General features: G+C 50.2%; 1 protein-coding gene across 2 annotated transcripts in view; it reads left to right on the top strand.

The window, feature by feature from the left end:
• Window positions 1-23,409, top strand: part of ABCC4 (ATP binding cassette subfamily C member 4) — a 208,919-nt gene that overhangs the window by 25,156 nt on the left and 160,354 nt on the right. The window contains exons 2-4 of one of the 2 annotated variants that reach the window (XM_045838973.1): window positions 8,085-8,195; window positions 8,646-8,766; window positions 19,410-19,634. In XM_045838973.1, the coding sequence (XP_045694929.1) occupies window positions 8,085-8,195; window positions 8,646-8,766; window positions 19,410-19,634 (457 nt within the window). Of the gene's footprint in view, window positions 1-8,084; window positions 8,196-8,645; window positions 8,767-18,961; window positions 19,029-19,409; window positions 19,635-23,409 lie in introns of those variants that run through there. The other variant, XM_045838974.1, reaches the window with a different exon arrangement.

The following is a 23,409-nucleotide window of genomic DNA, read 5'->3' as shown; positions in this document are numbered from 1 at the left end:
AACCTCTCTCTGTTCTGGAAACGGTGCCGGGAAGGCCTTTCACCTACGAGGAGGCCAGGTCAGCGCCAGGCTCCAAGGCCTTCAAGGCCAGGGGAGCAGCCTTGCTCGCCGTGTCGCGGGCTACAGTGAGCGGGCCCTGCCAGTGTCCTATGGAGCAGTGAGAAGCTGTGGAGGACCCAGCTCCCCTTCTAAGATGCCCCTCCGCCGATTCACTGTGCCAGTGACACGGAGAAGTGTCGTTGGGAGAATAACATACCCTTCAAGGTTCTGCTTGCTGATGGTGGTCCTGGGCATCCTCCTTTTGTTGGTGATGCCCACCCCAGAGTCAGAGTGGTGTTTCTCCCTCCAAACACCACCTCTTTGATCCAAACAAGGGGTCAAGGAGTTGTAACGGCTTGAAGGCCTACTACCTGAGAAGGACCTTTGTCCAGGCCCTTGCTGCAACTGCAGAGGACACCGAGAAGACGCTGATGCAATCCTGGAGGGATGACAGCACCTGTGAGTGCCTGAAGAACCTTGCGTGTGCTTCGGGTGATGCCACCAAGGAGTGTGTAAGTGGCATCTGGACGACCTTTAAGAGGTTTGCCCTTGATGTCAAAGGCCTTGTCCAGGTGAGGAGGTTGCAAAACCCAACAAAGCTGTGGCTGAGATAGCCAGCAGCCTTGACCTGGGTGTGGGGAGGGTGACATTGAGGAGCTCCTGGAGATGGTTCTGGAGGAACTGGCTCATGAGTTGTTGGAACTGGAACGGGGGGCACAGCGGAAGGAGAGAGGCAGGAGGAAAGGAAACTGCAGAAAGGGAGAAGGAAGAACTCCCAAGAAAATTCCCAGTGAAGGCTTTAGTAGAAGCTTCTGCAGACTTCAGCAAGCTCCTTAAATACCTGGGAAGGTTTCGTTAATGGAGAGGAATGTTCCTGGTGCAGTAGCGGCTTACGAGCTGGTCTGTGGAGGAAAAAGGAAGCCGAGTCACCCAGCGTGGGCGTGTATCTGAAAAGAGCGATGCCTCCCCAAGAAGAGTCTCGGGCAGGTCCTCCCGGGGGGGTCCCCGAGGAAGGCCTTGCTGTCCCAGGAGCTGACCACTCCGCACGTGCTGTCACCTCTGCGGCCCTCCCAGGACAGGATGGGGAGGCGGACGGCAGTGATGCCCATGGTCCTGGTCCTGTGTAGGCCTCGGCTACTGTGTTTCTCGTTTAGTTTTGTAACAAAAAAGTTTAAAATAAAGAATTTTTAAATAGAAAAACGTTTTCTAGGATAGGAATATAAAGAAAATAATTTTGTACAGCTATACAACTTGCTTGTGTTTTTTTTTTAAACCTAATTTTCAGATTCTGTTTTTTTTTTAAGAGTTTATTTATTTTCAGAGAGGTAAGGGAGGGAGAAAGAGAGAGAAAGAGAGAAACATCAATGTGCGGTTGCTGGGGGCTATGGCCTGCAACCCAGGCATGTGCCCTGACTGGGAATCGAACCTGTGACGCTTTGGTTCGCAGCCCACGCTCAATCCGCTGAGCTACGCCAGCCAGGGGTTATCCTTCCATTTTCAGCCTGTGTGTGTCCTTAAAGTTTCAGTGAGTGTCTGGTAGGCAGTGTGTAGAGGGACCTTGCTTTTTTATCCATTCAGCCACTCTGTTTGGACTGGAGAGACTATAGTCTGTTTATACGTAAAGTAATTATTTATAGTTTTGGAATTACTGTTGACATTTTTAATTGTTTCCTGGCTATTTGTAATTCTTCTCTTACGTTCTTCCTTTTTTGCTCACTTCCTTTGTGATTTGATGCTTCTCTGTAGTGGTATACTTTGATTTCTTTATCTTTTGTATATCTGTGGTAGGGTTTTACTTTGCGGTTACTATGAAGTTTACCTAAGACCTCTTATATTTACGACAGTGCATTTTAAGCTGATAACCACCTAACTTTGAATGACAAAGTTGTATATTTTTATACTGCCTCACATTCTATTTTTTTATGTCACAATTAACTCATTTTACACTGGGTACATTAACAAGTTATTGTAGTTATGGTTATTTTAAACACTTTAGTCTCTTAATGTTCATACTAGAGTTATAAGTGATTTACCCTCCAGCATTACAGTGTTATTCTGAACTTAAATCTGTATTTGCCTTTGTCAGTGAGCTTTATGCTTTCATATGTTTTCCTGTTACTAATTAGCATCTTGTGTTTTACCTCTAAGAACTGCCTTCAACAGTTCCCGTAAGGGTGGTGGAATGGTGATGAACTCCTTGAGCTTTGGTTTGTCCGGAGAACTCTCCAAGTCTGAAGGACAACTCCTGGGCAGAGTATTCTCAGCGGGCAGGCTTTTCTTTCTGCACTTTCTGTTTTCTTTTTTTTTTTTTAAGATTTTATTTATTTTTAGAGAGGGAAGGAAAGGGGGGAGAGAGAGAGAGAGAGAGAGAGAGAGAGAGAGAGAGAGAGAGAGAGAGAGAGAGAAACATCAGTGTGCGGTTGCTGGGGGCCATGGCCTGCAACCTAGGCATGCACCCTGACTGGGAATCAAACCTGCGATGCCTGGTTCGCAGCTTGCGCTCAATCCACTGAGCTACGCCAGCCAGGGCACACTTTTGATAGATCAGTCACATTGCTTCCTTCTTCGGGTCCGCAGAGCTGCCGCTGTGGTCTGCTTGCAGCCTCACCAGAGGTCCTTTGTGTGTGAACGGTTACTCTTCTCTTGTTTTAAGATTCTCTCCTTGTCTTTATATTTACATTTTACTTTTATGATATTTTACTTTTACGCTTTGTATTAGTGTCTGTTATTTTTTTTTTCATGAGTAGAGTTTTGATTACTGCCTACGAAACGCTTTAAAATCCGGTAGTGACCTGACTTTATTTCAGTGTAATGTCAACTGGACGGAAGCATGGTGAGGGGTGCACAGAACCCCCATATGCCCTCCACCCAGGTTCCCTAACGTTAGATTCTGTCACATCTGCCACTCTCTCTCTCGACCTGTATGTGCATTGTTTCTCTTTTAGCCGAAGTATTTGAAAATTGACTGGAGACATGTCGCTCCTTACCCCTTACCATTTCAGTGTGTTTCCTAAAAAGAAGGACACTCTCTGGCCTGTCACTGTGTCCTCGTTAAATGCAGAAATTAGCATGGACACATTTCTACTGAGTCTCAGGCTGTGAAACCCGTTTCTCCGTATCGCCCGTGTGAGGCCCAGGCTCACGTGTTGTATTCAGTTGTCCTATCTCTTCGGTGTCCTTCCACAGGGGACACCTTTGCAGTCTTTCGTTCGTGTCCTTGATATTTCTGAAGACTGTGGAGGTCATCCCTCCGCAGAACGCGTTTCAGTTTGGGTTTGTCCCATGTTGCTTCATAGCGGGGATACCGAGAAGTAAGCGTTCAGCACATCGCTCGCAGTGACGTCCCCTTGTCTCGTTCCTGTGACGGTGACTTTTACCAACTGGCTACCATGATGCCTGCCAGCGTTGCCCATTCTAAAATGAATTACTAAATGAATTACTAAATGAAACAATAACCTTTCTGACTCTTTGACATCAGCCTCTTAGGTACACAAATACCATATTTTGTTGTGCTTTGCTTTGTCGTGGTTCACAGACACGTTTTTTTTCCCAGATCGAAGGCGAGACCCTCCTCCAGAAAAAAGGCTGCGTACTACTCACTGTATCAGAGGGCTTGCTTGATGGAGGTGGTCGGGGGCCTAACCCGCAGAATCTGTGAGGTGTGCCTGCCATTTATCAACTGAAGCCACCCACCTCCTCCCACCGCCCCTCACTCCCCCAGCCCCTGCCGCTATGTTAGGATATAGGAACGCAGTTGATTTTTTTCTATTTATTATTCCTCTGATGTACTAGTTTATTGCCCTTCGTAATTCCAAATTGGACTCTCTAGTTTTTTTAGAAGCTATCTGTATACAAATGTTATGACTTGATCTTGGCTGTTTTTCCTGCTGTGACAGCTGTTTCCGTCATGACTAGTATGCCGGTGAGCCGTCCATTCCTGGCATCTCATTTCAATGGGAATGAGTTTAAGGGGCGTTTTGCTGGTGAGCAAATTTGCTCATGAATGTAGTTTTCCATGTATTTAGCGTATAAAGTATAGAGTTCTTAATATATATATTCCTGTTATACTAACTTTAAGAGATTTAAAATGGATTGGATGTGGAGTTGCTTCTTTCGTTTATAGTAAATAGGATATAAAAAAATATTTTCTCAAAGGGTGTTTTGAGTTGCCGTGTTTTTTTCTTGTTTTGATTCCCTAGAGTAAATTAGTAATAGGATGGTGGATTTTAAACTCCGATTTCTGGTTCACTTGGTTTCTCTTCACGGGAGAGCGGTGGGGTCCCAGGCTCAGGACCGGCCCGGGAGGCGAAGTCCCTGTGACTGACGGGCAGTGAGTCCGGGAGAGGGATCGGATGGAGTGTGCACACGTGTGCAGGCCTGCGGCTGCCTGTCCCGGTCACGCTCCCTTACAGGTCTCTTCCTAACCAGTTTTTACCCGGCTTCCTTGCCTTCCATAGTTCACCATGTACAACGCGCTTACAAACTTGCACTGTTTCTCCTTCACCTTCAAGAGATAGCCCAAGTTCCTGAGTTGAGAATGTAAGACCTTTGGGTTACCCCGTTACCACGTCAAACCTTGGGCTGTTCTGGACTTGTTGTGTCCAGGTCACATGTCCTTGCCTGTCGGTTCTGTTCTGGTTGAAAGCTTCTCCCTCCTCCTCCCTGGTCCCCTCAAGTGTGTGCTCAAAGATTCCCCTAGACTTTGCTCAGGCTTCTGATTTTCCTAGAAACCACCTCCCCCCCCTCGCCCCCACCCCCGCCCAGCTGGGGCCGCTGCATGCAAGGTTTCCCTCTCTTCAGTGTGCAGATGGACCTCAGGCCCGGCCGATGACCGCAATTGGCTGCGGCTGGGGCTGGGAGTCCAGAAGGCCACCAGCTGGGTTTCCATCTTGCCTTGCTCGGACCCAGCCCTTTGGGATGGGGCTTCAGGTCCCTGTTGGTCTTGGAGACTCCCTGAGCCGAGGGTGGGATTTGGATGTTTAGCCAGGGATGGAGCTGTTGGTGTCAACACCAGATGAGGCCCGAAAAGCACACCCTGCCTGTGGCAGGTGCTCACACTGGGCCTGCATCAGCATTGCCTGGGTGCCTGGGTAAGAAGCAGACTGTTGGGCCCCACTCCTGGAGGCTCTGATGTGCAGGTCTGGGAGGGGCCTGAGAATCTGCATTGCTGACAAGGTAGGGGATGCTGATGCGGCTGGTCCAGGAGCACACTTGGAGAACCTTTGCCGTGCAGTAGGTGGGTCATTTGCGAGCTGGAGTATTGATCCCTTATCCCTGCAGAGACCTCAAGAAAGCCAAGAAGCAGATCCTGAGTGTAGCTCACAAACCCACTTGCCACATGTTGTAATTCTTTGCACGGATCCCTTGCACACTGGGCTGTGAGCTCCTGGAGGGCCATTGAACCAGAGAACAAGGTAATGGGTTTATGCCGTGGTCCTTGCTTTGGCGCCGAAGGGGCCCCTGCCAGGGCCCTGCGGTTCCTCTCTGGGGCCAACATGTGTAGTAACGTCCTGCGGCTTTTCCAGCAAGATGAAAAGATAGAGGCAGTGGTCCTACTCCAGGAGATTTCGCCACCCAGGCAGTGTCTGGGGACATTTTAGGTTCTCGCCGCTTGGGGTTGGGAGATGGTGCCGGCATCTTGAGGATGGGGTCCAGGGGTGCTGCGAACCACCCTGCATTGCACGGAACAGCCCCCAAAACAAGGAAGCCCGCAGCCCATTGTGCTGAGCTCGAGGAGTCCTGCCTCAGGGGAGGGAGGTTCTAGTGACACAGGGTGGGGCCTGCGTGTGCCTCGCCGGGTCTCTGTGCCTGGATTCCCTCCGATGCGCCGACCCAGACTGCCCTGTCCTGGCGGGGCCTCCAGGGACCAGGGCTGGCAGCATCTCCGGGGTGCACTCCCACGTGTAACATGCACCCATGTTTTTGTGCACACGATGCACGGAGTTATTATACCCACAGTATGTAATCATTATACCTGTGTATACCTGTGTATAATGTGCACCCTTATTTTCCCCTCACACTTGGGCAAAAAAATACATGTTGTACATGGCAAAATATGGTAATATTTCCCCACAGCTAGAAGTGCTTTAAAATACATTGTCCTTTTTTTTAAAATTTTTACTTTCTTTTTTTTTTAAGATTTTATTTATTTATTTTTAGAGAGAGAAGGGGGGGAGAGAGAGAGAGAGAGAGAGAGAGAGAGAGAGAGAGAAACATCAATGTGTGGTTGCTGGGGGTTATGGCCTGCAACCCAGGAATGTATGTACCCTGGCTGGGAATCGAACCTGCGACACTTTGGTTCTCAGCCCACGCTCAATCCACTGAGCTATGCCAGCCAGGGTGACAATAACAAATTTAAAAACAAAAAAAACATCCAGAACTGCCAGAAAAATGTGAATAGGGTTTTTCTTGCGGGTCCTCTATAAAGTTATTGTCTTTCTTTTCATAGTTAAAAAGTAATCGGTAGCATTATAATTTGAGATTATGTGAATATTTTCTTCCACCGCGAACTTTGACTCACTGGTCTTGACTACCATGGATAATTTCTAACCCCATTGTTCCTTCAGCATGTTTACTTGCCTTTGGGAGTGCGAGAGCTCTCCCTCCCCCCGTTTACATAGACGTAAGGATTCGCGCATGGACTCTTGTTACTTAATGGGTTACGATTCCTTGCCATTTATTTACTTTGATGCTCAGTGTACCCCAGATTTGTTTCATGAGAGCCCTTCAGCCTGGTCCCCCTGTCCTTGGGACACATCCTCATGGTTCTCTGAGCACTTCCTTATTTTACGGCATAAGATGCTTCAGGCCCATGTTGTCCTTTCTCCGCCTGCTTTGTGTTGTTCGCATCCCTGGGCACTGCGCACCTGGGCCTCTGCCGGAGGGGAGTCCTCATGGACATTCTGCCCTAGGGGCCAGCGTTGCGGCTGGACCAGCCCTGGTGGTTCTTCAGCTTCCAGCCACACCTCAACAGTGATCACCAGGGAACTTTGAAAAAAGAAAGACAAGGTGTTGACTCACAGGTCTTGGAGGGTCCAGGGCATGGCTGGGGCCTCACTGCAAGGTCCTGGGGTGGCAGGGGCTGGGGAGGAGAGCTAGCAAACAAAAGCGAGAGCGAGCAAGAGAGAGAGAGAGCGCAAGCAAGATCCTGGGGTTCTACCTTTACTGGAGTTGAGGGTGGTGTGCCTAGGGTATCAGGGGTTTATTCTGGATTGGTTAACTTAAAGCATAGGAGTGGGAATTAAAGTGCAGGAAGGGAAAGGCAAGTGGTCAACCAAATGGCTAGTTATCTAGGTCAAGCAGAGTTTTCTGGGAGAGAAACAGGGACCTTCACGGGTGGGTGGCCTGGCTTTTTATCTTGTCCCATAGCTGGCCGTGTGTTTGAGTTGGTCGTCTTTGAAGTGGAGGCCTCAGCAACCCAAAGCCTAATGTCAGGCACTCATATTACAGTTAAAAAAAGCTAATAATTGTTAGGGGCTTGCGTGACACTGTCAGTTATTTCTTCAAGGTGTTCCTTTGTGGTTCCTTCATGGGAGGAAGGGTGTTAAAAAACCACAGTCTGGGCCCTGGCTGGTGTGGCTCAGTGGATTGAGCGCTGGCCTGTGAACCAAAGAGTCACTGGTTCAATTCCCAGTCAGGGCACATGCCTGGGTTGTGGGCCAGGTCCCCAGGGGGGCACGGGAGGGGCAACCACACACACACACACACACACACACACACACACATTGATGTTTCCCTCCCTCTCTTTCCTCCCTCTCTTTTCCTCTATTTAAAAATAAATAAAATCTTTAAAAAAAAGCATGATCTGGATGCCAGGTAGTCTTTGACGTGGGAGGGTATGCCCTTGTTTCTGGGCTCCCTGGGCAGGCGGGACTGGGGGCTGTGTGGGTGTACACGCACATCTAAAATACCTGATTCCAACCCCCCATATTGATATATTTAAATTGTAGACTCTAAAAAACCCCAAAACTCACAAAGTAGGATTCTGATCAGACACGTGTGTGTTTTTGGATGGATGTCATTCCTTTTCTCTTCCTTTTCCACAGTTGGCTAAACCCCTTGTTTAAAATCGGCCACAAACGGAGATTAGAAGAAGATGACATGTACTCCGTGCTTCCAGAGGACCGCTCCAAGCACCTTGGAGAAGAGTTACAAAGGTAGGCAGCAGGCAGGAAGGAGGAGGGGCAGGAAGGAGAACCTCTTAAGTGTGTGGCCAGTGGTTTGGAGGGGGTGTTGCCTGCCTTTGGAAGAGCCGGAGCCCGCTTCTCCCGGTGTGGCACACCGCCCTCCCCTCCGGCCGTCCCTGGGCTGAGCCTGCTCTGGGAGCGGGGTGGCGAAACCCATTTCCTGGGCATCTGTGGAAGTGGTGGGGGGGCCCAGACCTAACCGGGGAGAAGGTGTCACTGGAGGAAGCTGTCTGCCCTCCTGCCTGCCTTCTTGGGCTGCACCACACGTCTCGCAGGAGCCCTGCAGACGGCCAGCCAGCATTGTCGGGACAGCCACCAAGTGCCTTGTGGCGGACTCCTCCCTTCCCCTCCGCTCCCTGCCCCGGTTCGCCGTGTGTCAGGGGGCGCTGGTCCTCACCATGCTCTGTTTCTCCTTGGCAGGTACTGGGATAAAGAGGTCTCGAGAGCCGAGAACGACTCCCAGAAGCCTTCGTTAACAAAAGCAATCATCAAGTGTTACTGGAAGTCCTATTTAATTTTGGGAATTTTTACGTTAGTCGAGGTAAAAGTTTTCACCTACAATGAATTGCTTTCTTGCGTGGTGTGGGGCAAGTATTTAGACGGGTGGGACCGTCGAGGGGAGAGGGAAGTTCGGGCTGGAGGATGAACCGTGTCCAGGAGGAAACAGGGTGTCGCTCAGCAGTCGTGGTCATCGTTAGACTGGGCAAATACACCTAGGTGACTGGACCTCAGGGGGATTGCCGTGTTTTAACTAATTAAAACAGAGGGTTGTGAAAGCACAGCGTTGCAAAGACATTTTAATACCACGTCAGGACACTGCTGGTGCTGCGTCAGTGTTGTCAGTGCCGAGGGATCCTGGACCAAGGGCAGACCCTACGCCCCCCAGGAACACGCACCCTGTGGTTTGGAGGCGGTGCATTCGGACCAGTGCCCGGAATAACAGAAGACGCTTACAGGGGCCCGACAAGTAGTTGTCGACTTGACCCAGCCAAAGCTGATCGATGTCCTTCCAAGCAGGCGTTGTCACCTCTCCCCTTCCAGGGAAACGGCACCCGGGGACCCTGTATCGGAGCCAGAGCCAGCCGGGGGTGGCGGGGGGGGTCCCAGGAAGGAGTGCATGCACCTCAGGCTGCTGCCTTCTCAGTGGGGCCGGGCACAGGGGGACGGAGGCCACTCTTTGGAGGTGCTCTGGCTCCGCTGTGGACTCTGGAGAATGCGTGCCCCCCCATTCTGGTTCCTTGCTCCTGGTGGTTGGGCTGGATTGCTGGTTGGAAGGCGGGGTCCCGGGAGCCATTACCGAGTGTAGGAAGGGGACGGGCAGTGAAGGACCAAAGGCAGAAAGCCGTGCGCTCAGTGGTCTCCATTCCCACGAAGGGCCTCGGCGAAGATCCCCTAGGAGGACACTGCTCTGCCTGGGGGCTTGGTGCCGGAGAGAGCAAGCCGTCCTGTTCTGGGTAGGCACGCTGAAAACCTGCCCGCCTGGCTCATGCTCCGTGGCCCTTGAGTACTGCCCTAGGGACATCGGTGGCCCTGCATGGGCGTGAGATCGGTGGAGAGAGACATTGCGGTTGCTATGAAATAGTTGCCGTAGCTGCAGAAGGGTGGTGAGCTGTCACAGGAGGGAGATGCGTGGGCCAGAGGGTTTGGATGTGGGAGGCGTAGCTCTGGTGTAACAGACTCGTTGTGCTGAAGGGCGCTGTGGCCGGTGGGTCACTAGGTAGGGGAGCTCAGCTCAACACAATGGGAAAAAACTGGAGAATCTGTCAGTTCACAGGTGCCTGCGTGGCCCTGGGAGACTGACGTTCTTGGTGACGGAGGCGGTTTGGCCCGTGCGCCGGAGGGTGGAGGCAGGTGGGTGGGGCAGAGCCCCGCCACTGCTGGAATGCTGCTGGGGCCCGTGACGGGCAGGGTGGAGGCGCAAACCGGTGGGGAGACCCGGGGGTGTTAGATGGTGCAGGAGCCCCTTACAGTGTCTAGCCTGGCTTTGACCTTGCACAGATACGTCAGTTTGAAATGAGCAGGGTGGTTAAGCCCGTGTCGTTGTGGCCCGTGCATGCAGCATTTCCTGACCCAGTGTCACTGCGGACCTCACGGCACCCCCATAGGAACTCTGCTCGCCAGGAATGGGTGGAGCCTCGGGCCTGGGCCTGCGCCGTGTAAGGTGGTGGGTGGCTGGGGTGCGTGGCTTTGGGGTTCGTGGGGATGGTATCATGGAGCATCGTCCCTCCGCAGTGCTGTGCTCTTGTGTCCCGTAGCTACCAGGACAGGTAGACCCTGAAAGGCAGCCCATGTCACTGGGGTCTACCCAGTGAGCTTCTGGACTTCCTCTCTGTCACGGGCTGTCGGCTCCTTGGGGTGGGCTCTCTCAGCCCCACACGGTGACTAGATCCCAGCTCACTGTGAGCTTCTGGTCTTTACGGGGCAGAATCTGGGAGAAGTGGTCACAGAGGCAGAGCCACAGCAGCCAGGGCCCCTCCTGAGACGGGATCGGCCCTGCTGGGGCGCGGGGCTTACTGCCCCGGTGAGACTTCACTGTTAGGAGACCCCAGGCACCGGGGCTGGGGGGCTCAGTGCAGCCGGTAGAGAGCTGGCCTGGCTTCTCTTTTAGGAGGGTGGGTAGTCATGGCGGAAGACTGGGGGTGGAGTGCCTGGCCAGCATGGGAGCTCATCCTCCCCGCAGCAGTACTGATACTCCTCCGTAGTAACTATATTCAGTAGTAACAGCAGCAGGGGTTCATGCTACCGGGGAAGGGCAGTCCCTGCCGCAGTTCCAGCAGGGGCTTACTTGGTGGTGGCGGCGGCAGCAGTATCGTTAGTATGGTAGTAACAAGGAGTACTTGAAAAATGTGCGTCAGAAACGGCTCTGAGCACTTCGACACGTCATATGACATTTATCCCTTTGGCCGGCTCACACGCGGTGGGAAGGACGATTGTAACCCGTTTTAGAAAAGAGGACACGTGGTGCCACGAAGGTGCACGTGGTGCCACGAAGGTGCACATTGTGCCCAGGGTCTCAAGGCAGAGACTGACCATGTCTGTGACTGAGAGCTCGTTCAGTGCCTTCAGGGGCTCGGACGAATGGATGCACCTCGGACTTGGCCTGGCCGTCTTAAGGAGGACACTCAGCACCCCTGGAGCGGGAAGTCAGCTGGCTGATTGTAAATGGGGGTTGAGCCCACGGGGCCACGTCCCCTGGGTGCTGGAGGTGGTCCGGGTGTGGATGTTAGCAGCAGCGTCATGGACCGCATGGACCAGAGGCCTCGTAGAAGCACCTTCCGGTCACTACTACCCCCACGTGGGTGCAGCTGTGGCTGCCCAGGCGAGCAAAGTTCACAGACATCCGTTCACACTCTCAGGGCCCCATTCCAGGTCGGCTCCCCAAGACAGACCGGGGGGCAGTTGTGGTCTCGGGTGGGACATGGTTTGAGTCCGCCGTGTGGTCCCTGAGCAAGAAGACCTGGCTCTCTGCTGAGAGCTCGCGTCCTGGGGGGGTCCGGGAGTGGATGTGCACGTGCTCAACACCGACGGGGACCCCAGCTCAGTCGCTTGTGTCGGGGGCAGGTCCATTCCTGTGTCTGAACATACTTCCTCATCGTGGGGGACGGGACGCATCAGGCCCGGGGTGCAAATGGTGACAGCTGGGTGGAACCGGGCAGGGCTGGGAGCAGGTAAATCAGACGTGAAGTGGCACTGGGCTATCTTCCAGCAGGGTGCCCGCTTGTTCCTGCTCTGTTCAGGCCGTACCTTGGTGGTTATGGTTATGGTTAAAAGTAGACAGTTGCCTGGAGTCCCTAGATGAGCCTGGTGATGAGCTGATGGTGTCCATCCTGACGCTGTGTGTTTATGATGCCTGGCGGAGCGCTGACTTCTGATGCGGTGATGTTCAGGGATCTCTAAGAGTCATTGGAGGTGAACTGGAAGTAAACCTTGAATTTTTTTTTTTCTGGCAGCCAAAAGAAGCCTGAAATCCAACACAGCAAATATTCTTGTTTTCTTAAACTGGCCTGTTGACATGCTGGGGTTTGGGAGAAGTTAGACAGAAATTACTTCTTAAGGCGAAACTATTAAGTTTCAAGCTCTGTTTTGAGTTTTCAGTGATTGGAACTAGTTACTGAGTGAGATGAATGAATGTTCATTTAACGGTCGATTTCTTGAAGCAGTTTCCCGTTTCGTGGTCTTGTACCTATGCTGCCACCGCTTGGTCTTTGTGTCTTAGAGAGTGGAAGATCTAAATTCATCCTTAGAGAGTGGAAGATCTAAATTCATCCTGGCGTTTTCAAGGCAGGCAGATTATCCACGACTTCCAAGCAGTGTGCTATTACCAGCCACAGTGTGGACAGGGCCTTCCCTGTGTGCTGTGGCAGCGCCTGTGGGAAGGGGCTGGGCGACGCCAGTCCCGGGCAAGGCTTTTCAGGTTGGGGTTTCAAAGCAGTGAAAAGCTGTCCTGGGAGAACTGCAGAACGATTGTGATGCTTGGAGCTACAGGTACCAGTTAATGGTGAACTTGGTGTTCTTCCAGGGTGATGCTAGTCAGTAGGGAACAGCCAGTGAGTTCCCGGCACGTCTGGCCCCTGTGTGCACCTCCCTGGGGACTGTGTTGGGGAAGGAGCCAGCCTGCCTGCCCAGAGCCTTCGGGGTAGAGAGGAGGAGGCCTTTTCTAGGGCTGAAGGAGGGCAGAGGCCATCTCCTCAGTCCTGGGGCCATTACTTTGAGAGAGGAGGTCTCCACCCACTGGTGTGTCCTCGAAGAGCCACTGTGGCTTCTCCAGTCCCCTTCTCCTGGGAGGGGAGGAGTGGACGATTCCAGTGACCCTTAGAAATGGGTGCAGGCACCTGCTGGCCCTGCCCCGTGACTGGCCTTTGTCTGGGACCCCTGTTGTTGACTGTCTTTGGCCCAGGTGGAGGCTGTAGGAAGCCTGACGTTTGCATCTGTCTTTGTGTTGGAACTCGGCCTCTGGGCAGAGGAAAACAGGTTGAACAAAGCTCTCTGAGTAGAGTTAGTGCCTTGACTCAGCGCTGATTCTCGAGAGCTCTCTGGGTCTTTGTGTGGCGTTCCCAGCTCTTTTTTCCAAGTGCCCCTCACCTCTGCTTAACCCAGGAGGCCAAGGAGTGGCTGCTGAAGGAACTGTGGGCTGGCAGCAACTACCAGGGTGCGGGTGGTGGCTGTGGGGGCTACAGAACTAAGGACGGAAGGAGGAAGCGACCTAGGGACAGGAAAAGCTCCCAGGAAACCCCCCAGAGTGCCCCTGCTGTGCGCCCCCTGCTGGTCCTAGGGGCACAGCATCCCCCTAGCGGTGTCCATGGTGATGGTCCTGCATCCTCAACAAGAGATGCTCCTCAGCCCGTCTTTCCTGTAGAAGTCAGGGGAGTGACTCCTGTGTAAAGGATTACATTCGTAATGGTTGAACCAAAAAATCTGCTTAGCAAGTGACACGTCCAATGACTGTCTAGAACAGAAACGCTGGCCCTCGGGAGGGACTTCTGTTGGGGTTTCTCGTCGGGCCGCGGTCGCCCACTGAGCATGCGCAGCCCACTGAGCGTGCGCACAGGCGCGCGCTCTCCGAGCCCTTCGTGAAACCAGCCCCCACCGCTTTCCCAGCACATTTGCTCTCTTAGCTCAAGTGGTTGTCCCAGGATTCCCTCCAAGTAGACAAGGCAGGTATTTCTGCAGGTAAGGACGTGCAGGGCGGGGGACAGGCTTCGGGTTCTGTGACTTACAAGCAGCCCATCTGGTTTCTGAAGCAAAACGTTCTGATTCCTGGGCTGGCGCCCTTGCATTCCGTCCTGAGGCTTTCTCCCCTGCCACGGCTGCGCCCAGGGGCCCGGCAGCCACCAGGGGCCCGGCAGCCACCAGAGGGGGTGTTTCTCTGACAGCGGCGGTGTGCTCCTCTGTCAGCTGCGCCATGCAGTGTTTTTTTTTTTCTTTTAAGTTTTTAAGAACATTTCAAAAATATGAACACAGAATAGGATGGATGGGTAGCAGGAGAGGCCACCCCAGGATATGCCCCTTTGGCAAAAACACCATTTGAGCAGATACTTTTTGAGAAAGAGCAGACATGGGAGAAGCTCTGGACACAGTTGGAGGGACTCTTCTGTAAGGGAGGTTTACGTTTATAAAGGAAATCGCTGTTCTGTCCCGGCTCCCTTTCTGTCCGTCTCCCTTTCTGCCCGGCTCTGGCTTTAACAGGCTTAAATCTGCACGACAAACCCAGCTGCACCCTTGTTCCCCGTGCTGTTCCTGCTAGCCCCTCACAGCTGCCCCCGCGTTCCTGCTTCTGCCTTTCGCTGAAGATGCTGTTTAAGGTGGTAGCTTGGTGTTACGCAGTTTCTCTGGGCATCTCCCGTGTATGCAGGAGGTATGCGTATTACTAAGCTTCTGTTGGCTTTTCTCTCGTGATCCTGCCTTTTATTGTAGGGGGTCTCATCCAAGAACTCAGAAGGGTGGAGGGAAGACTCCTTCCTCCCCTGCAGGGTGATCAAGCCCTTACGGAACCCTAAGCCAGCCTCCGTACTATCAACTCAGGACCAGTCTTGCTGCTTTAATATCATTACTGTCCAGACAGTATTCACATTTCTTTGTCTTCTTTTTTTTAAATTTTCTCCTCATCATTTGAAGGCGTATCTACATAAGGTGCATTTAATTGATGTGGGTTATATTGGTTCTTTTTCTATTTTCCCGCCATCTCTCCTCTCTCTTTCCCGCTCTGCTGTGTATCTGTCTGTGTCTGTCTGTCTATATGGATGTTTTTGTGGGTTTATATATCTGTCTGTCATCTGTCCAGCTGAACTGAAGGAACCAGGTTGTTCGTCTTGTAGAAATTCCCAAGGTCTGGGTTTAGGCCATCGACCCCCTTCGCCACCACTACAACCGCGTGCCCTCTGGCACTTAAGTTGGTGGTTAGATCCAGAAGCTTGATCTGACTCAGCTTCTCCTCACTCTCTTTGGCAGGATTACTCTTAGGTGGGGTCGTGTTACCTCCCTTCCCAGGCACAGGACAGGTGCATAACACCTGGTTGTATTTGTGTGTGTGTGTGTGTGATGTTAGCAGTTATTTGTGATTGTTGCTTAAGATCCAGTAATCATGAGGGAGTTGCAAAATGGGGATATTCCGATTCTTCCTTTCTTCACTTATTAGTGGAACTCTTTGCATGAAGAGAATTGGCCCATTATCATCAACACTTTGGTTACTCTGAGGTACAGCACCTGTAGGAAGGGCAGGGAACGTTCTGAATTGTGTAACTGGTTTTCAAAATAGTGAGTTGGTTCTCCAGCCTTCTCCTCTGGGGTAATGCTTTTTTTTTTTTAATGAGTATCAGTATGACCTCATGGATTTCAGCATTTCTCAGGTACTTCAGTGCATTCCAATTATTTCTCTAAGGCCAAACTTTGGTCATCTTCGGCCAGTGGGAGTCCTAAGTCTCTCCAACATACTCTAATAGTCTTTGCTTGTTTCCTTGCTCTCTGGAGTGACGAGATGTTTCTGCCTCTTCTGTATAGGTTTTGCCCTACCCTGGAATCAGCCATTTCTCCAAGTAGCCCTGGCTCCTTTTAGTGGGACATGGTGTGTAGAGACTATAGTTCAGGTCCTAGAGGTGCTCATGGCTGCTAGGCTGGTTATTGTTTCTCTACTTTGATTGGACCAAGCTAGAATACGCTTTTAAAAGGTAAACATAACCATGAGCGCTTTTGGGTATTTACAGTGCAAACCATACTAAGGATATTAGTGTTTTTACTTAATCTCATTACTCTAACATCTTTCTCTCTTCCATCTGTCTCTCTTTTTTCCCATCGTTTATTCTTCTTTCTCTTGTGCCTAATCTCAGTTCTCAATGAAAACATAATTATTCATTTCTTTTGTCTTATGGTATCAACACTGTCACCCATAATGTGACTTCTGAAAAAAAATGAAGATTTTCTTGCAGTTCATATTGCTTGGTATATCACATTTATACTGAAAATACTGAGAGTGTATTTTTAGATTATTTTATTTAAAACTACTTGTAATCATTCTTTTTTTGTGTGCTTATGCCAACGACTGGATGGGTTTATATTTAGGTGCATTTGCTTCATTTTACTCTGAAATTTGAGGAACTGCTTTTTTTAAAAAGATTTTATTTATTTATTTTTAGAGAGGGAAGGGAGGGAGAAAGAGAGAGAAAGAGAAACATCAATGTGCGGTTGCTGGGGGCCGTGGCCTGCAACCCAAGCACGTGCCCTGACTGGGAATCGAACCTGCAATGCTTTGGTTCGCAGCCCGCACTCAATCTACTGAGCTACGCCAGCCAGGGGAACTGCTTTTTAAGAATGTAATTGTTCTAAAATTCCATAAATGTTTTCTTGGTTCTAAAGTCAAATGAACAGAAGAGGCTGTTTTTATTTTTTAATAGACTTTAAAGATTTTATTTACTTATTTTTAGAGAGAGGGGAAAGGAGGGAGGAAGTTAGAGAGAAACATGATGTATGAGAGAAACAGCAGTAGGTTGCCTCTTGGACGCCCCCTAGTGGGGACCTGGCCCGCAACCCAGGCATGTGCCCTGACTGGGAATTGAACCGGCAAGCACTAGGTTCAAGGCTGGTGCTGAATCCACTGAGCCACACCAGCCAGGGCTCATATTGGGCTCTTTTAAACATGCCTTCATGGTCTCACAGTTGAGCGTTCTTGTGAAGGAATAAAGACTGCATTCCAGTCGGTTTGTGGGAAGAATCTTCCCAGGAGGTCAGAGATTAGTTTCAAAGATAAAGGGATTGCATGAGTAACTTTTGACTTCCTTCCTGCTATTCAAGAGAGTTAAGAAATAAATTCCCCACAATTTTATTGAGAAATAATTAAGAAATGATTGTTGCAAAAATATAGATACATATAGATATGGTAAAAACAAAAACGGGAAAAATATTTCTCCTTCCTGTGAGAACTCTTAGGAATTACTCTCTTAACTTGCCTGTATATCATACAGCAGCATTAGCTATAGTCATCCAGAAGGTTTTAATTTGGTTACTTGCAAGTTTTATAATGCCTGTTTTCCCAGTTGTCCTGTTTCTTACTTGTTGAGGACCGTGATCAAGCGTGGACAGGTGTGTGGGAAGGTGGGGGCCGTGACCGGGCATTACTCATTAGTGAGCTTATTTGCCCAGCCGGATGGTTAAAGACTGTCTCAGCAGAAGAGTCAGGATGCCTAGGTGGTAGTGACCCCCTTTATTTTGTGGGGTTTGTTGCCTTTATCAGTATTCTCTCTAATGGGTGACAGTATTCTCAACATTCTCTTGTCATTGTACTCATGTCAGGTGCAAAAGGGAGCTGAGTAACAGGCAACACTGAGCCCCAGAGACAGTCGTAAGTTCTCCAAAAGCTTGGGGTGGCCGGTGTCCCCTCTGGGCCTGTGGTGGGCAGCCGCAGGCTCGCGTGCTGCCGGTCTGGACTGCCCTTGGCTGGACCTGGGTTGGGGCTGCCTGTGTGGACAGTTTGATAGTCCTTTCTTTGTAAGCCTCTGGCTTTTCGCCTCAGTAAACTCTTATTAAAGTCTGTTTTATGACCCGCTGCATGAGAGTTCGTCTGTGAATTATTATTCGTGCCTCTTGGGGTGAATGGAAGGGCGTGCTGGAAGGGTAACAGTGAGTCTTTGTGCTCCTGAGGCCTGATCATCTTACTCGTAATTCTTCAGCTGAACAGTGTTCCTTCCCTGTAGAAAGTAGATGAAGACTTCCGTGGGCTCTTGGAAGGCGAAGGCCGTGAGCAGGTGTGCGCGTGTGCCCACAGCAGGGTAGTGGGGTTGGGGAGCAGTGCCATGTCCATTTCAGGGATGGGGGCCGCTTCCTGTAAACATCCTGGTCAGGCACCACCAGTGGGTGCAGAAGAGAGTGTGTGTTAGTTTTGTTCCACGTTTAGTGTTCGGACTCTCCCTCCCTTTTGTGCGTGAGTTCCTCACTGTGGACAGGCAGGAAAGAGCTAGTCAAGGCAAACCTGTCAGTTGAGGGATTGCTGAAAAGGCAGTGCTTGTTTCCAAGTCGAGTTCTTGAACAATTTCCAGACTTTGGAGAAGTCTGTGGGGGAAATGATGGCGAGGGCCTCTGTGGGTACTTTCTGGTGACTTGGCTTTGCACTGTTCGGTTTTCTTTGATGGGGAGAAGTGTACCTTACAAAGGAGGGACAATTGGTCGTGTGTGGGATGGAGTGGCCATTTGTCAGGGAGGGGCAGGCTTTGCTGTTTCTTTGCCTTCTGTCTCGGGGGAGAAAAGTACTTTCCCTACATCTTACACAGGAAGTAAGCCCAATGATGGCCCCCTCATCGGTGTAGGATTTTAATTTTTGCCTTGGGGAAGTAGATGATTGTTAATATCTTTCCAAATGAGCACCTGCAACGCATGGCTGATAGAGAACCTCGGATGACATTATTTTTTTTTTTTTAGCTTGGCTTTCACCGTGTTTAATTTTTGACTCCAAGGAGCTGAGGTTTGGACACCTCCCCGCTTCTAGAGGCTAGAGACATGTTGAAGTGACAACCCACAGGGCTGAGAGAGAGCCTGGGAACCTCCCAAGTCTGGTTGCTTTAATACTTGAATAAAACTGTCTTTGTGATCTTCCAGCAGCCGCTGGACTTCCTTCTCCTGATTTCCCAGCGTGTTGAATTTGGGCTGGGAAAGCTTGGAGGGTTCTCCCTTGTGATCTGTGTTTGCGCCAACGTCTCAGTTTGTAAAAGGCTCTTGAAGCAGAAGCGGGGAAAGAGTGTGCCTCTGGCACGTGAACCGGTCTTGGCTTTTCCTTGGGGCCGGGACTTCACAAGGACAGAAGAAGTGGGCCGTCTGTAGGTCAGCAAATTCTTTATCCTTCTTTAGTCACTTTTCTCCCGACTCATCTTAGGCCGTGGCTCGGGTGGCGTTTTGCCAGTGCATTCTAAAGTACCAGTTGTAACATGTACGGAGCATCTACGGTGTGTCACACACAGGGTCCTAAAGCTTTATGGTCTTCGAACTTCTGATTTTGGCTTAAGGTTGGGACTGCTGTCTGCTTGTCATAAAGAAGGAAGTCGTTTTCTTTTGGATTAGTGATGGATGGCTGTAGCACTTCGATTAGTGATGGGTGTAGCCTTTCGTATATGCTAATAATAAAAGTAGAGCTGCCTGAAGAAACGAAACACTGGTACGGCTTGTGTTTCTCACTAAGGCTCCGCCCCCCTCTTTTCTTTTTAGGAGAGCATCAGAATAACCCAGCCCATATTTTTGGGGAAGATTATTGGTTATTTTGAAAACTACGACCCCGCCGATGCCGTGGCGCTGCAGAACGCCTACATCTACGCCACCATGCTGACGCTCTGCACGCTCGTGCTGGCCATGCTGCACCACCTGTACTTCTACCACGTCCAGTGTGCGGGCATGAGGCTGCGCGTCGCCATGTGCCACATGATTTACCGGAAGGTAAGTGTCGTTTGGTACGGAAATGTGCACCTCCCCCGCGGCGTCAGAGGCATCAGGGGCAAGTTCCACCTCACCCAAACGCTTTGTGAGTAGAACCATTTAAACCTGACTTCGAGGAGCTTACTATGTGCATCAGACTTTTTTTTTTTAAAGATTTTATTTATTTATTTTTAGAGAGGGAAGGGAGGGAGAAAGAGAGAGAAACATCAATGTGCGGTTGCTGGGGGCTGTGGCCTGCAACCCAGGCATGTGCCCTGGCTGGGAATTGAACCTGTGATGCTTTGGTTCGCAGCCCGCGCTCAATCCACTGAGCTATGCCAGTCAGGGCAGACTTTTTTTTTTTTAAGGCAACGTTTACCAATATAGAATGTGTTTTCTATAGAGACCAACTCAGGACTGTCTTTGGTAGCATTTCACCATAGCTGTTGCAAAATACTAAATTTGTAATGAAATCTAATTTTAAAAAAAGTATCAGGTTGATTTAGGCAAGAAAAATTTTCACTGTTTTCATGTCTAAATCTCATGGGTATATTTATGGAACTTTTCCTGTTGTTCATGAAAACCTTCATTTATGTGAAAGTTGTATTAAAAAGTGGCCATCAGTGAAGCCGGATCTATAAAATGAAACCTAGGACAAAAGATGTATGGAATATTCGGGAAAGGAAAGGATGATATTTTAAAAAATGAGCCGTTTAATAATGTTCAATATAATTTTGTTAATTAAAGAAAACTATAAATGAAAGCCAAATATAGACTCACTCACTATGTTCTATAGTTATGGCTGCTTTTAATAGTATTAAAGAAAAAAATGGATGTTTGGGATAAAACTTTAAAGTTTTTATTGTTTTAGTAATTTTGGAGAGAAAGAATGACTTCATCTATTTTTTTAAAGATTTTATTTATTTATTTTTAGAGAGGGAAGGGAAGGAGAAAGAGAGAGAGAGAGAGAAACATCAATATGCAGTTGTTGGGGGTCATGGCCTGCAACCCAGGCATGTGCCCTGGCTGGGAATCGAACCTGCGACACTTTGGTTCGCAGCCCGCGCTCAATCCACTGAGCTACGCCAGCCAGGGCGACTTCATCTATTTTATGTTGCTTATTATGTACAGTATTTTCCTTCATTTCGCAGGCTAGCAGTTGTAGTGATTAAGACCCAATTTGATGCCCGCAGTGTTTTTGTATTGAGACATGCTATGAAATTATTCCATAATAATCTTCACCCTGATCTTAACTTTTGTAAAAGGAGTGAGAGTTGTGGGTGTCTTCACAAAGGGGTTGCCACAGAGACACCAGTGTCAGGCGCTGAAGAACTCTTTACAGACTTGACCCTCAACATCTCTTTGCCCTGGACTGTTCGCTTTGACGACACAAAAACAAAACCAAAGCCAGCTAAGTCCCAGTGTAACAGTATTGTCTGCTGTTTGCTGAGAGAGTAGATCTTAACTGTGCTCCACCCCCCACCCCCAACAGAAAACTGTGTAAGGGGATGGATATGTTAATTAGCTTCATTACAGTAATCATTTCCCAATGCATGTGTGTATCAGAACAGCATGTTGTATATCTTAAATATACACAGTGTTCATTGAAAACATAAAATTCTCATTGAAAAGATAAAACCCAACAATGTACGTGTTGCTTCTTTTACCTAGTTGCCACTTATCTAGGGCTTTTGCGTGTTGTAACTACTTTTCTTGCAAACTGTAAGATGTCTCCTGCACATGGTCCTTCGAGCAGGATGGTAATAACCTTGGAACTGTGGGACTCCCGGGGGCCTGGCATCGCATCGCCTGGGGCAGCCCCCAGCATGGGAGCTGGCTTTCTTTCCTCTTCTGTGACATGGAAAAGGTCCCAGAGTGCTGGCACGCTGCAGCCGCGGGGCCTTCGCTCCATCCAGGGGTCTTCATTGTCACTGGCGTCGTCTTCATCACCTGCGTTCCTTCCGTTGCCCTCCTTTTTGCCATTTAGGAGAATACTTCGACGTCTCTATACATTACCTAGATTTCGTATTGCCAGATCATGTGGAGCCCCCCAAAGTAAACAGGAAGCGTCACCAGCGCCCCACTGTGAGGAAGCCCCGCACCGGAGCCAGGTGTGCGGTGACGGTGCAGACAAAGCCCCGTGCCAGGTGCTGCCGTCCACCTGTTTTCCTTCCTCTTCTCACGGACGCTTCAGAGTGCCTCCCCCGGGAAATCCGATCTGCCTCCGCACACGCAAACATCTCCCACGGGTATTAATTTGCCGGCTCGATTAGCCAGAAGAATTGACCCTTCACAACGTCCAGAACTGCTCGGGTTAAACCCTCGGCGTAACCTGAAATTCCAGAAACGTGGGAAAGGCAGATTTCCTGGTGCACTGCCTGGTGTCCAGAATCCTGCTGAGGTGGAGAAATAAGACACCTCTTTGTCCCAGGTGGGCTGGTTCCCGAGGGCCACAGCTGTGGGGCGGGCCCCGCCTCCGCGTCTCTCGCCCTTGGGAGACAGTCAGGCTGGGTGTTAGAAGTGGAACGGCCGATGAGCTCATGGTCGTCGTTGGTCACGTTGAACGACTCTGTGGGATGTCGCCTGCATCAACATGACTTGTCACGTGATTGTTTGGTTTTTCCCTTTAAGCTGTGGATAAAGGGAAGTGAAGTTTTGTTTTTTTTTTTAAAGATTTTACTTATTTATTTTTAGAGAGGGAAGGGAGGGAGAAAGAGAGAGAAACATCAATGTGCGGTTGCTGGGGGTCATGGCCTGCAACCCAGACAAGTACCCTGGCTGGGAATCGAACCTGCGACACTTTGGTTCGCAGCCCGCGCTCAATCCACTGAGCTACGCCAGCCAGGGCCGGGAAGCGAAGTTTTGATGATGCACAGCGTTGTGTTTGGATCAGCGGTTCCAGCGGGCGGTCTGTCTCTCCACAGCTCACGGTGGTCTGTTCGGGTTCCTCCAGTCTTTGGGGCATTTTTCCAGAATATTTTACCAAATGAAGAGACTATGCAACACAGGCTGTATTTATTTATTTGTTTATTTATTTATTTTTTGTAAAGTTACCAGGTTGGCATGAAGAAAACGAGTCCCTCACATAATAGTGTTTTAAACGTTGCTCATTGCAGCACGTCACCAGTCACTGGTTATCTCACCCGCATGGCTTGCTGTCACGTCTGCAGTGGGAGCAGCGGCTTGCTTCCTGTCTTTGTTCTTCGCTGGACACAGGACAAGGAGGACCTGCCCAGCTTCCCATCTCAAAGGGCTACTTCCCCAGCGTAGAGCCCAGGAGGAGGGGCAGGATGGCTGTCTCAGGAACCAGGATGCTCTTGTCCTATTTCACAGAGATTTGGGGGTTTTTTTTGCATCATAAAATGCATACAGTACAGAGATTCTTCTTGAAGATCTCCAGCCTCATCGGCCCTTAGGTTCTCTGACTTTGTGCCCAGATTGGAGAACTGTGGGGGACACTGTAGTGGACCCCGGTGACAGGCAGGCTTGCTGTGCATGCTGGGTAAAGCCAGAGCCGTTGATCACTGAGCTCGTGGACACTGTTCCCCAGGGGAGATTTCCTCGTAGAATTGAGTCGGTGTGGCCAGACTTCTCTTTCTGGCTAAAGCCTGGTCCTCACTCTCTTGAGAGTAACCTAAAGGACAGCTGGTGGGAGAGTGTTTGTCCCTTGTGTCCACTTCTAAGGGGCGCCGATTCCCTGCGGACGTCCTAGTTCCCCTCGTCCCCTCGGTGTAGAGCTGCCTATGAGAACGTGTGTGCGGCCAGCCCTCATTCATCCCCAGCTGGTGCGGAACAA

Source organism: Phyllostomus hastatus, unplaced genomic scaffold, assembly GCF_019186645.2.
Source record: "Phyllostomus hastatus isolate PE091 unplaced genomic scaffold, TTU_PhHast_1.1 phas_contig_29, whole genome shotgun sequence".
Classification (NCBI taxonomy): Eukaryota; Metazoa; Chordata; class Mammalia; order Chiroptera; family Phyllostomidae; genus Phyllostomus; species Phyllostomus hastatus.
This window is presented reverse-complemented; position numbering and strand designations above follow the sequence as displayed.